General features: G+C 40.0%; 1 protein-coding gene across 2 annotated transcripts in view; it reads left to right on the top strand.

The window, feature by feature from the left end:
• Window positions 1-13,495, top strand: part of TRIT1 (tRNA isopentenyltransferase 1) — a 39,950-nt gene that overhangs the window by 9,298 nt on the left and 17,157 nt on the right. For both annotated transcript variants that reach the window (XM_045860036.1, XM_045860037.1), the window contains exon 2: window positions 12,999-13,139. In XM_045860036.1, the coding sequence (XP_045715992.1) occupies window positions 12,999-13,139 (141 nt within the window). The remainder of the gene's footprint in view (window positions 1-12,998; window positions 13,140-13,495) is intronic.

Raw genomic sequence — 13,495 nt, 5'->3', positions numbered from 1 at the left:
TCTATAACTTTTTCCCCCTCTCCTCCTCCCACCCCCCCCCCTACTGCTAGCCCTCCATGTGCCCTCCATTTCTGTGGTTCTGTTCCTGTTCTAGTTGTTTACTTAGTTTCTTTTGGTTTTGCTTTAGGTGTGGTTGTTAATAATTGTGAGTTTGCTGTCCTTTTACTATACTTGTCTTTTCTTTATCTTCTTTTCTTAGGTAAGTCTCTTTAGCATTTCATAAAATAAGGGCTTGGTGATGATGAACTCCTTTAACTTGACCTTATCTGAAAAGCACCTTATCTTCCCTTCCATTCTAAATGAGAGCTTTGCTGGATAGAGCAATCTGGGATGTAGGTCCTTGTCTTTCATGACTTGGAATATTTCTTTCCAGCCCCTTCTTGCCTGTAAGGTCTCTTTGGAGAAATCAGCTAACAGTCTGATGGGAACTCCTTTGTAGGTTACTGTCCCCTTATCTCTTACTGCTTCTAGGATTCTCTCCTTCGTTTTTACCTTGGCTAATGTAATTATGATGTGCCTTGGTGTGTTTCTTCTTGGGTCCACCTTCTTTGGGGCTCTCTGAGCTTCTTGGATTTCTTGGAAGACTGTTCCCTTTGCCAGACTGGGGGAGTTCTCCTTTATTAATTTGTTCAGATACGTGCTCAATCTGTTGCTTTTCCCCTTCCCATTCTGGTACCCCTATAATTCGGATGTTGGAACGTTTAAAGGTGTCCTGGATACTCTTAAGCTTTTCCTCGATTTTTTAAATTCTTATTTCATCATGCTTTCCTGCTTGGTTGATTCTATCTTCCTTCTGGTCCACTGTATTGTTTTGAGACTCAGATTCCTTCCTTTCACTATTGGCGTATCTTTTCACTCTCCTCCGCGTATCTTCCTACATCTCTTTTATGGTAACCTGCATCCTTTCATCTAAATTGCGCCCAAAATCAACCAATTCCGTGAGCTTTCTGATCACCAGTGTTTTGAACTGTGCATCTGATAAATTGGCTATTTCTTGGTCGCTCAAAAGGATGAGTCCTGGGGGACTGATCTGTTCTGTTGGAAACATGTCTTATGTCTTTCCCTGTCTTTCTCTCTTTTTTTTTTTTAATTCGGTCTGGTCGTTCTTGTTCCGGTGGGGGGTGGAGCCTTAGGTGTTCACCGGGGCTGGGCACCCCAGTTGCTAGATTGTGATGTTATATGTGGGGGCCAGGGGCGAGAGCGGGGACGGGAGGGAACAGTGGTGGCAGGTCCGTTCTCCTGGGCTCAGACTCTTCTTTGGGATCCTGGGCTGCGAGCCCTGCCCTGGTCCACAATCGCTGCCCCACAGGGTCCGCCAGCCGCAGCTTGCGTACTCAGGGATCACCACTGCGTTCTTGCGGCCTGGATGGCAGTCGCGCCGATTTCGCACCAAATTTTCCCCGATCTCCACGCGCCCGCCCGGCTCGTCATCTCCTACCAGTCTAGATGTATGAGTCTACTTCAACTTCTTGGTTGTCCGACTTCCATTCAGATAAATCCTCTATCAGTTCTGAGTGTTATCCTGTCTGTAAATTATTGTTGTTCTAATCTTGGTTGTGTGAGGAGGTACAGTGCGTCCACCTATTCCTCCATCTTGCCGGAAGTCTAGGAGAGAAGTATTTTAAAGTTAAGTAAATACAGTAAGTTCTATGGTAGAGGTAAATGCAGGGTACTGTGGAAATGCAGAGGACAAGCATGGATGGGGAGGATTAGGGAGTCATCCCAAGGCAGGCTTTTGTTGCGATGTAATGCTAAACAGAGTGTGGGACTGGATGAGATCATGTTTTCCCTTTAGAAAGATCATTGGCTACAATGTGGACCTAAGTTGAGGGGTTATACTTTAAAGGTAAGATTAGTGAGGAAGCTGATGGAATAGTCTAGTTGAGAAATGATGAAGCCTTCAGATGATGTAATAGTGGGAAATGTGGTAATGGTGATGAGCTTTGGTAGAATTTTAGGCAGTATGGATAGAAGTTGAGACATTGGAAATGGGGGCAGGGAGGTAGATTCTAGGATCACTTCAGGGTATGTGGTTTGATTATCTGGGTGGTTCATTCAAGTATGGCTGGGAAAATAAGGAATTCCGTTTTGGGCATATCTGGTTTCAGGTGTCTGGAGTGGTGATGATGATGATGATGATGATGATAGCTATCATTTATTGACTGTTTCTTTTTTCTTTTCTATATAAAGATGCCTTTATCTTTTTTTCTTTTTAAGATTTTATTTTTAGAGGGAAAGGGAAGGAGAGAGGGAAACATCATTGTGTTGGTTGCCTCTTGTACGCCCCCTGCTGGGGACCTGGCCTGAAACCAGGCATGTACCCTGACTGGGAATGGAATTGTGACCCTTGGGTTCATAGGCCTGTGCTCAGTCCACTGAGCTACACCAGCCAGGGCTATTGACTGTTTCTTATAGGGCAGGTCCTATTCCATATGCTTTGCATGTATTATTTAATTTTCACAATTGCCTTTTGAGGTCTGATTTAAGATTATTCTCACTTTATAAGTAAGAAGTCTGAGACACAGAGGTTAAATAACTTGCCCAAGTTTTCATAGCTAGTAAGTGGTAGAGCCAGGACTTAAATCCAGGTAACCTGGTTCCAGTGTCACTACTGTTAATCACTTTGTTATATTACAATACATGCCTCTCACTGATGATGGGAATGTTCACTAGACAGTTAAATATTAAGATCTGGCATCATGAAAGAGAACTAGGTTGCAGAATACCAGCACAAAAATGGTTGTATAGAAGTCATTAGTGTTACCCAGAGAAAGTTTACAGTACAGAAATGGCAGGTAGGTACCCTAAAAACTGCCATTTCTCAGTATTGTTCCCATGATAGACATTGCTAATAAGTCAGTGACTGGCCTCAGTGAAGGAAACTGAGGAAGAGCCAGTGAAATAGGAAAAGCTAGAGATTGGTGCCATCAAAGCCCCGAAGGAGAATGATTTATGAAGGAGAGGGAGCTCAGTAGTATCAGGTTGTGTTTTTTTCCATTACATGTTTTGGGAGTTTAGTAGAAAAGTGCTATATTTGGCAGTTAGTTCGTTAGTGATCTCAAAGAGTGAGACATCCATGGAGCTGGGGGATGGGAGGAGAGCACCTAGCAGAGAAGGGAGGTAGTTGTATTGATCCATAATCCAAGATAGTGGTTTCAAGGCAGTTGTAATCCATAGAAGCAAGAAAGTGACTGAAGGACTTCAGGATCTAATTTGGATTGGGAAGGAAAAGAAGTCAAAAGGGGGAAGATAACTTGGAGGGAAGGGACCAAACTAAGGGGGCAGCTTTTATTCTTGTTTGTAGAAGGCTGTACTGTGGCATCAGTCAACCAACACTCAGATGGTGGTCCGTGATCTGCCCAGTGCTCAGCACACTGTTAACTCATAGGACCACCCTACAGCATGAGTGGGATGGATCTTTGACTGTAATCATTTTGGTAAGTTTCTCCAGGGTGAAAGTTCTTTGGATCGGGGCTTCTCAACTTTCGGGCTGTTGACATTTTTGGGCTAATTCTTTGGGGATGGGGAGTTGTTCTGTGCATTGTAGAATGCTGAGCAGCATCCCTGTCTTCTACTTACTAGATGTCAGCAGCACCCTCACACCTGCAGTTGTGACAGCCAGAAGTGTTTCTAGATGTTGCAAATGTCCCCTGATGGACAGATTTACTTCTTGTTTACTACCACAACTCTAGATTCTGCTGGTTTTCCTCTTGGTCTCTGTTGTAGGTTTCCCTCACCTTCATTAACTCCTCTGGGCACTTCAGCTCTGTTGGTTTGGAGAGTTCAGGTTATTTCAGCCTTGTGGCCTCTTCCCAAATTTTTTTCATTTTGAAAATAAACCATCACTAGGGGTGAGACAAAGAGGTATATATCCCAATAATACCAAGTTAGATACCTAGACCACAGGTGGCAAACACAAGGCCAGTGGACCTTGTTTTATCCAGCCCAGCACCTTCTTTCTACTCGGCAGCAGCACTGAGCTCTCGCTTAACTGTTAAGGACTAGTTACATTTATACAACCCTAAAATTACATTTGGCCCTTTGAAAGCAACTGCAAAGCTGATGTGGCCCCCGATGAAAGTGAGTTTGACACCCCTGACCTAGACCATTAAATGTTTAAGGGTTATGATATTTAGAAAAGATTGTACAGTTAAACTTTAGTGTATCTCTTATAAACTTTTATATCACTTATCTCTTTATAGTACAGTTATTCGTATCTGTATGTCTTACTAGTCCGGACCGCTTGAGGACAGGAACCCTTTCTTTTTGTTTTTAGAGAGAGGGTAAGGGAGGAAGAAAGAGAAGGAGAGAAACATCCATGTGAGAAGGAAATATCAATTTGTTGTCTCTCACAGGCCTCCAACTGGGGACCTAGCCCACAATCCAGGCATGTGCCCTGACTGGGAATTGAACCAATGACCTTTCAGTCCATTTAGTCCACTGAGTCATACCAGCCAGGGCCAGGAACCCTTTTTTCTTTGCATGCCTACCATCTTGCCAAGTACCTGGCACATAGTGACTTCAATAAATGTTTGCTGAAATAAATCAGTTTAACCGTATGTTGATAATTAGCTAAGTAGGTTAAATCTGTAATTTTTCAGTTATCAGTCCTCACAAAGAGGCCAGAGTTCCCTTAGTATTGTTAAGATCTGATTTGTGCAGAGAGAATAATATTATCAAGTAATTTTTATGTACACAGATCTCAGGTGTCCTTAGGGAAAATGGGAAATGGAACAATGACCTGCTGCCTTTTGAAAGGTAACATAGATCCTTTAACTTTACCTGGTACCCAGGACTGACTGTTCCATAGGTAGAGTTACACTGAAAATATGATTGAAACTGGAAAATAGGCAGAATTTAAGAATCAGCTACAAATCTAACCTGTTTTGTTGGAAGAATGTGTTCTAGGTGGTAATAAAATTATAATCCTGATTATGGCATTTGCAAAATAACTATCTGTATAGTCTGAAAGAAACATTTACAGAATTGATTTTTTTGTTTGTTTAGATATTTATCCTTAGTGTAAATGTGTAAAATTAAAATGTTGGCTCTGTTTATGCTTTTTGACTGGGCATTGATTTTAATTGATAAATAATGTGTACCATATACACATAATTCATAACTATACAGTTCAATAAATTATCAAAAAGTGATAATACCTGTGTAACCACAACTCAGTTCAAGAAATAGAATATTGCCAGTTCTCAATAATTTTGAAAATTACCGTATAATCCAGCAATTTCATTTTTTGAGTATATGTTCAACAGAATTGAAAAATTCAGGGCCCTGGCTGGTGAAGCTCAGTGGCTTGAACATGGGCCTGCGAACCAAAGGGTCGCCAGTTGGATTTCTAGTCAGAGCACATGCCTGGGTTGCAGGCCAGGTCCCCGGTAGGGGGCACACAAGGGGCAACCACATTGATGTTTCTCTCTCTCTCTTTCTCCTTCCCTTCCCCTCTCTCTAAAAAATGAATAAAATCTTTAAAAAACAAAAATAAAAAATAAATTAAAAAAAATTGAAAAATTCAAATTAAGAAACATTTGTTTCATTGCTAATATTCACTAGTCTCTCATTGTATCTAAAATCTGTCATCCATGTCTGTTTTTATTGTTGTGATAAAATATACATAACATAAAATTTACCATAAAATTGACCATTTTATCATTTTAGGGGTATTAAGCACATTCACATTGTCCTGCAACTACATTCACCCTCTGTCTTTTTCATCTTCCCCAACTTTTCTTCTCAGAACTTTTTTCATCTTCCAAGCTGAAATTCTGTATCCATTATACACTCCCCCTTCCTCTTGCTCCAGCCACTGGCAACCACCATTCTACTTTCTGTCTCTGAATTTGACTACTCTGGGTACGTCATATACATGGAATTGTACAGTATTTGTTTTGTGATTGACTTCACTTAGCATAATGTCTTCAGGGTTTACCTACATTAGAGCATATCTTAGAATTTCCTTCCTTTTAAAAAAAATTTATTGATATGAGTAAGAGAAACAGTGATTTGTTGTTCAACTTATTGGTGTACTTACTGGTTGATTCTTGTATGTGCCCTGACTGGGGATTGGATGCACAGCCTTGGCATATGGGGACCGCCCTCTAACCAACTGAGTTACCTGGCCAGGGGTGAACTTTCTTCCTTTTTAAGGCTACATAATATTTCATTATATGTATATAACATATTTTGTTTATCCATTCATACATGATGGGCACTTGGGTGCTGCTATAAAAATGGGTGTGTAAATAACTATTCAACTTCCTGCTTTCAATTTTTTTTGAATAGTTACTGCTCAGAAGTGTAATTGCTAGATCATATAGTACTAATGTTTTTTTATTTTTTGAGGAACTGCCATACTGTTTTCTGCAGCTGCATCATTTTACATCCCCACTATCAGTGCACAGGTGTGTTTCCATTTCTCTACATCCCCACAAACATTTGTTAAATTCTGGGGGTTTTGTTGCTGTTGTTGTTGTTGTTGTTGTTTTAATAATGGTCATACTAATGGTTGTGAAGTACATCCAAATTGCTTTAAGGAAACTTTTTATTTTTCAACATATAAAAAATACAGCAGATAGTAATTGAACTCCTACATTTCATCACCTAACTTCAATAGTTATGAACACTTAACCAGTCTTATTTCAATTTTAATCTATTCTCTCTCCTTCATTATTGAAACACAGACCCCAGTCATCATTTATGTATTCTTTTTTTTCTGTTGTTAAAAACAAAATAAAATGCCCTGGCTGGCGTAGCTCAGTGGATTGAGCGCGGGCTGCGAACCAAAGTGTCACAGGTTCGATTCCCAGTCAGGGCACATGCCTGGGTTGCAGGCCAGGTCCCCAGCAACCGCACATTGATGTTTCTCTCTCTCTTTCTCCCTTCCCTCTCTAAAAAGTAAATAAATAAAATCTTTAAAAAAAAATAAATAAAACATAAAAGTTCTGTTATTAGTATGAATAATGTTACTGCAAATTTTACTTGCATCATTGCTATGCCTTTGATTTATTGATCAGAACTCCTGTGTTGTCATTAACAGATATGTTTTTAGCATTGTTCTCACTCTCATGCAATGCAAATATAAATGTATTTTACATCTGCCCTTCATCTACCCTTGCCTTCTTGCTTGTTAAAAATTTATTCATGGGTAAAATTAAAAAAATACACAGTAGCTATTAAAAAATACACAGTAGCTGTGACCATAAGCTGCACGGTTATTTGTAAGCACAACTATAACAGCACATCAGTAATTATCAAAACAAGATTAGCATGAAAAAGTGAAGTAACATCATTATAGACATAATCTTGAATCAACTCTAGTTTATTTTATTTTGTTGTTTTCCTCCCAATTTCTTAAAAAAAAGACATATACTGTCATTGATATATACTTCAATATACTGTTTATCTTAAAATTAAGGACTCTTTAAAAAAGTGATAGCCATAAAACTATATTTACCTAAAAATTAACCGTAATTTTTTAAATCTCAGATATCTACTTAGTGTGAGTAGATATCCACATCTTTATGCCCAGTTTTTTAAAAATCTGGTGGTATAGGGAAAAAAGGTTAATCTCTGGAAGATGACAATTTACATTGGTAACCAAGATGTAGTGCTTTTATATGAGTTACAGTTTTTAGTTAACTATGAATAAAGATTCTGCTTTCTTTAAGCCATTAGTACTCTTTTCTTTCTGATATTTGCTGGAATTTGTATATATGTCATAAATAGTACAGTAGGCCACTTCCTTTAGTAACCAAGGAGAGCCTGCCTAGATCTGGGGTTACCTTCTGTTTGGATTATGTTTATGTGTTTAAACTTGCCATTTTAAGGGACTCTTGAAGATACACTTAAAGGCAGGTCACAGGGTGAAAATTTATCTACATATCTGATAGAATGTGCTGATCTCCGAGATGTTTACATTTTGGCACTTTTGGAGGTGGGGGTGGTAATTGTACATTTGCAACTATGCATTTCCTTGACATTAATCTCAGTGTTAAAAAAAAGAGAATCAAATCCAATTACAGAGTTAAGAAATCTTCTGGTGGCCCTGGCCGGGTAGCTCGTTTGTTTAGAGCTTTGTTGTGATATGTCAAGGTTGCAGGTTCAATCCCTGGTCAGGGCACATAAAAGAACCAGGTCAAGATGGCAGCATAGTAAACATGGCTCGTCTCCTCGCACAACCACATCAAAATTACAATAAACTATAGAACAGCCATCTCAGAACTGTCAGAACCAAGCTGAATGGAAGTCTGACAACTGTGGGATTAAAGGAACTACATCCATCCAGACTGGTAGGAGGGTGCAGACACAGAATGGGCTGATCTGTGAAGGAAAATGAGGGAGGGATATCTTGGGGTGGTGGGGTCGGGGGCAAGGAGTCCTAGTCCTACACCAGTCCTTCCACCCAGGGTTCCAGTGCCAGGAAGATAAGTGCCCATAACTTCTGGCTGCAAAAACCAGCAGGGATTGAGTCAGTATAAGAAGCTTCTGGAGTCCCAAGCAGTTCCTCTTAAAGAACCCACACCCAGACTTACTAAGACTCACTTTCTCTGAGTTTCAGCACTGGGATAGCAGCTTGAAAGGCACCAGTGGCAAATAGGGAGGAATTGAAGTGTCTGGTATCAAGGCAAGAACAGGCAGATAGGGAGGCAGAGGTCATTGTCCTGTTTCTGAACCTTTTCCTCCAGAGAGCCACAAGGCCAGCAGGCAGGTGACAGAGTGCCATATCAGTGACTCCATCAACCTGGTTAACACTGTTTGCTCCCCCCCCCCCCACCCCAGTCCCCTCAAGCTTCATCCCGCCCAACTTAGGGGCCTACCCAAGCTCTTAATAGTGGCTTTTCCATATGAATGGCTAGTCTTGGCTCATGCTTCACAACTTCCTAAATCCCCTCAAATAAGTAACAGCCAGGTTCAGAGAGCTGCCTGCCCCAGTACCTTTTGCTAAGTAGCCCCTAGCCTTGCAGTAGCAGCAGCCAGCCTAGGTTCACAGCTTGGCTTTGCCTGGGAATCTCCAAGCCCAGCATGAATAGCAGCCACCTGCAGATTGCTTTCTAGCTCATGCAGGGTGGTCCCAGGCAGAACACAGGTCGTGGCTGACCTTGGCCTACACCACCCAGGAAACTCCAGGGTCTGCATACCCACTGGTCAGCTATAGACCGCATCAGAGTACCACCACCCTGTCCCTGCACAGCTGATCCTCCATGGGCGGTGGAGGTCGTTGGTCAGTGGTCACAGCCAGTCATTGCAGCTGTCTGGGCTGGGTAAATCCCTCCCATTGACCTGCCAATGGCAATCAAGATTCAACTACAAGAGGAGGGTGTACTCAGCCCACTCAAAAGGCATACCTCAAGTATCCAGCTTAGGTGATAGGGGAGGCTGTGCCACTGGACCCTACAGCACACCTACTACATTAGGCCACACTACCAAGACAGGGAGTCATAGCAGCTCTACCTAATACATAGAAACAAACACAGGGAGGCTGCCAAAATGAAGAGACAAAGAAACATGGCCCAAATGAAAGAACAGATCATAAGGGAGAAAAGCAAATCCGTCAGATGCAGAGTTCAAAACACTGGTTATAAGGATGCATAGGGAACTTAGTGAGGACCTCAGCAGCCTAAAAAAGATCCAGTCAGAAATGAAAGTTACACTAATTGAAATGAACAATTTCATGGAAACAACAGTAGAGTGGATGAAGCCAAGATTCAGATCAATGATTTCGAACATAAGGAAGCAAAAAACAACCAATCAGAACAAGAAAAAAAATCCAATAAAATGAAGGTAGTGTAAGCAGCCCCTGGAACAACTTCAAATGTTCCAACATTTGCATCATAGAGGTGCCAGAAGGAGAAGAGAAAGAGCAAGAAATTGTAAATCTGTTTGAAAAAATAATGAAAGAAAACTTCACTAATTTGGCAAAGGAAATAGACATGCAAGTCCAGGAAGCACACAGAGTCCCAAACAAGATGGATACAAAGAGGCCCACTCTAAGACACATCATAATTAAAATGCCAAAGGTTAAAGATAAAGAGAATCTTAAAGCAGCAGAAAAAAGTTAGTTATCTACAGGGGAGTTCCCATAGGACAAGAAAAAACTAAAGGAGTTCATCATCACCAAACTATTATTATATAAAATGTTAAAGGGACTTATTTAATTAAGAAAAAGGAGATCAAAACCATGAACAATAAAATGGTAATAAGTACATATCTGTCGGCAATTGAATATGAAAACAAGCTAAGCAAACAAGAAGAAATGAGACAGAATCATGGAAACAGAGAGTACTTTGATGGTTGCCAGATGGGAGGGGGGTGAGAGGGAGTGGGTGTAGAGGTGAGGGGATTAAGAAGTACAAATAGGAAGTTACAGAGCAGCCAAGGGGTGTAAAGTACAGTATAGGAAATGGAGCAGCCAAAGAGCTTATACGCATGACTCGTCGTTGGGGGATGCTGAGTGGAGGGGGGCAAAGGAAGAAAAATTGGGACAACTGTAATAGAATAATCAATAAAATATAATTTAAAAAAAGAAACAACGAACGAATGCATAAGTAAATGGAACAACAATTGATGTTTCTTTCTCCCTATCTCTTTAAAAAAATCAAATAAGTTAATTTTAAAAATCAGGCAAAATGGAATTGTCACTATGTAAATTCTTTAACATTGGATCTTTTGGAACTCTTAAGCTACAACAGAGCCAACTAAAGGCTGTAGGAAAAGAGGGAGAGGAACACACAGTTATTTCTTCCCCCGTTTTGGTGGTTTTAATTTGCACAGAAGACCCCAGTATACAGTATACCCTGTGGCACTCGATAACATCAGAAGGAAGTCTTGTTCAAGATACACAGAAAAGAACACTATGATTTCAGATTCCATCAATATTCAAGTGTAAGAATGCAAGTCTTGTCACGCACAGATTAATGAGTTAAAGGCAGAGCTAGTTCTTTCCCTATGACGTGTATTTTTTTCTGTGTACCGTTTTCTTTTACTTGAAGATAGCTATGTCCTTGTTGGGTAAATAACCTCAGTAGCAAAGAGCACAGAGGCTTCAGAGTGATAAATAGTGATACTAAAACTGCTTCTCTTTCTCCCTGTGTTGTTGTGATAGTAGTAATAGAGGTATTGGTTGAAATTATATAATGACTCTTAATGTAGCATTTATGATGTGCCAAGCAAAAACTAAGTGCTTTACATGTATTAATTTATTTAATCCACACAACAACCCTATGAGATGGATATTATCAGCCTTATTTTACTGATAAGGGATTGAGTGGCAGAGGGATTAGTAACCGTGACTACTCCAAGTACAAATAACTAGTACGTGGTAGGGCCAGGAATTGATCTGAGGCAGCCTGGCGCCAGGTTTCTTCCTCCTAACCATTATACTGTACTGTGCTTATTTGACACCCATATAAGTAAAGGGAAATGTGAGATTAAAAATGCTTTTAACATCTTTGTGGCCTCTATGGAACTTATTATTTGTTCACTCAATGCTCCCTGTAGATCAGTGATTACAGAGAGAACATTTAATCTCAAAGCATTCATCCCTACTTTTCAAACTAGTATTTTCAGATCTGTTCTCTATCTGAGACCTTGCATTTAGAAAAACTACACTTGAACTTTCTAGTTGAATTGGCAGACTAAGAGTTTACAGAGAGGATATTGCCTTTGAGTATTTAGACTGTATGGGCTGACCCCCTGAGGCAGTAATTTGGATACGTTGCAATGCTTCCACGAGGGAACAGCAGTATTACAGGTCTGACTTCAAAGTGTATACGTGTGTTTTATTTATTCATTATTAAAGTATAGTTCACTTTGTATTTTATATACATTTTTGTACATAGGCCACTTATTCACAAAGTTAGTCAATCTAAAAATCTTTCAGAGCCACTTAAATCCCATGATATATAAGCATTTGAAGTAGAACTATGAGCAATGCAAAATGTTACCTTTCTGGAGACTTGTGATAAGTAGAATAAATAAAACACCCTGTCTATTTTTAAATAGTTAAAGTTCAGGCCATAGAACCTCTGGTTAATCCTGCAGAATTAGTTTTCATTTGCGCATTGATTTACATGCCCTTTAAATCTCTTAAGTCTGAGCTAATAGCCACTCCAGGTATCCCTCCTTTTCAAAAGTTTGCATGAAAACCATTTCACTTTTATGTAAGATCAACATTAGTACTGATTTTTGCTAACCAAAGGAAATCTGAAAAAGATTTTAAATTAATTGTAATTGCTCTTTTGACTTACACCATTTCGTTTTATGAAAGGTTTCATAAAAATAAATGCTCTTCTTTTGTAGTGAGGAAATTTGCGGACTGAAAGAAATCCACAATTTTTACTTTTACAAAAAAAGGCAAAAATAACATTCAGCATTTGTTTTGCAGCAAGTTGTTTGTTGTAAAGCCTCCTTCCCTGGAAACTACACCTGTCATCTATCTCAAAATCAAGCCATCATAGCTTTGAACTGTCTGTGAGCATCTGTGATTTATCTCAGTGTGTTTTGTTCATCCATTACATACATCCAAGGTGTATCTAAGGTATCAGCAAAGCCTAGTAGAGATTGTTAAGGGTGTTATGCTTAGTGTAAAACTAGATGTAATTGACTCTTTCAATCATGGTGAACAAAATAAAAAACATTGTAATGCATTAAATTTGGGGTCTTGGAAATATCGAAATTTTTCTCATATAAATTAATGATAATTGCTTCTTCACTTTACACCATTTTTTCGTACGAAGTTTCGTAGGCATGTCGTACTTTGGGATAGTGGGTAAAACCTGTATCTCACAAGAAAGCCAATGTTCTGTGTTATTCTGCTTCCTTTGTCTTTGGTTTTGTGGATCTGGCTATGCTCTGGTTACATCACAGCTACTCTGGTGCTTTGAGTCAGTCAGGTGTTTGGCTGGAGGGAGGAACAGATCACCATTTTCACCCATTAGGTGTTTTAATGGAGGCTGATGACTTTCTCATTCCTGTTTTCTTTCCTTTAGGTTTATGAAGGCCTAGACATTATCACCAACAAGGTTTCTTCCCAAGAGCAGAGACTCTGCCAGCACCACATGATCAGCTTTGTGGATCCTCTTGTGACAAATTACACAGTGGTGGACTTCAGAAACAAGGCAACTGCTCTGATATCCTTCGGAAAGACAGCAGCTAGGTTTGATGGATGGCAAGGCAGCTGAAGCCAAGAAAGAAGTTTTCTTTCTAGTGAGAGTTTCGTCTAGGCAGGGACATACAAGACCTACCAATAGGCAGTGTCCCATCAGCACTAGGTGGATTGACGGATACAGTGTTCCTGCTTCTCAAAGTCTTGTCCTCAGACTACAGCACCAGCATCCCTTGGGAGCTTGTTAGAAATGCTGAATTTGGGCCTCATTTCATATCTAATGAATCAGTTCTGCATTTTACAAGAGTCTCAGGCGATTCATAATCAAAGATTTGGAAAGCACAGTTTTAGTGGAGAGAACATTGATTTAGGAACCAGAAG

Source organism: Phyllostomus hastatus, unplaced genomic scaffold, assembly GCF_019186645.2.
Source record: "Phyllostomus hastatus isolate PE091 unplaced genomic scaffold, TTU_PhHast_1.1 phas_scaffold_182, whole genome shotgun sequence".
NCBI lineage: Eukaryota > Metazoa > Chordata > Mammalia > Chiroptera > Phyllostomidae > Phyllostomus > Phyllostomus hastatus.
Note: the sequence above shows the minus strand (reverse complement) of the source record. Positions and strands in the feature narration are given on the sequence as shown.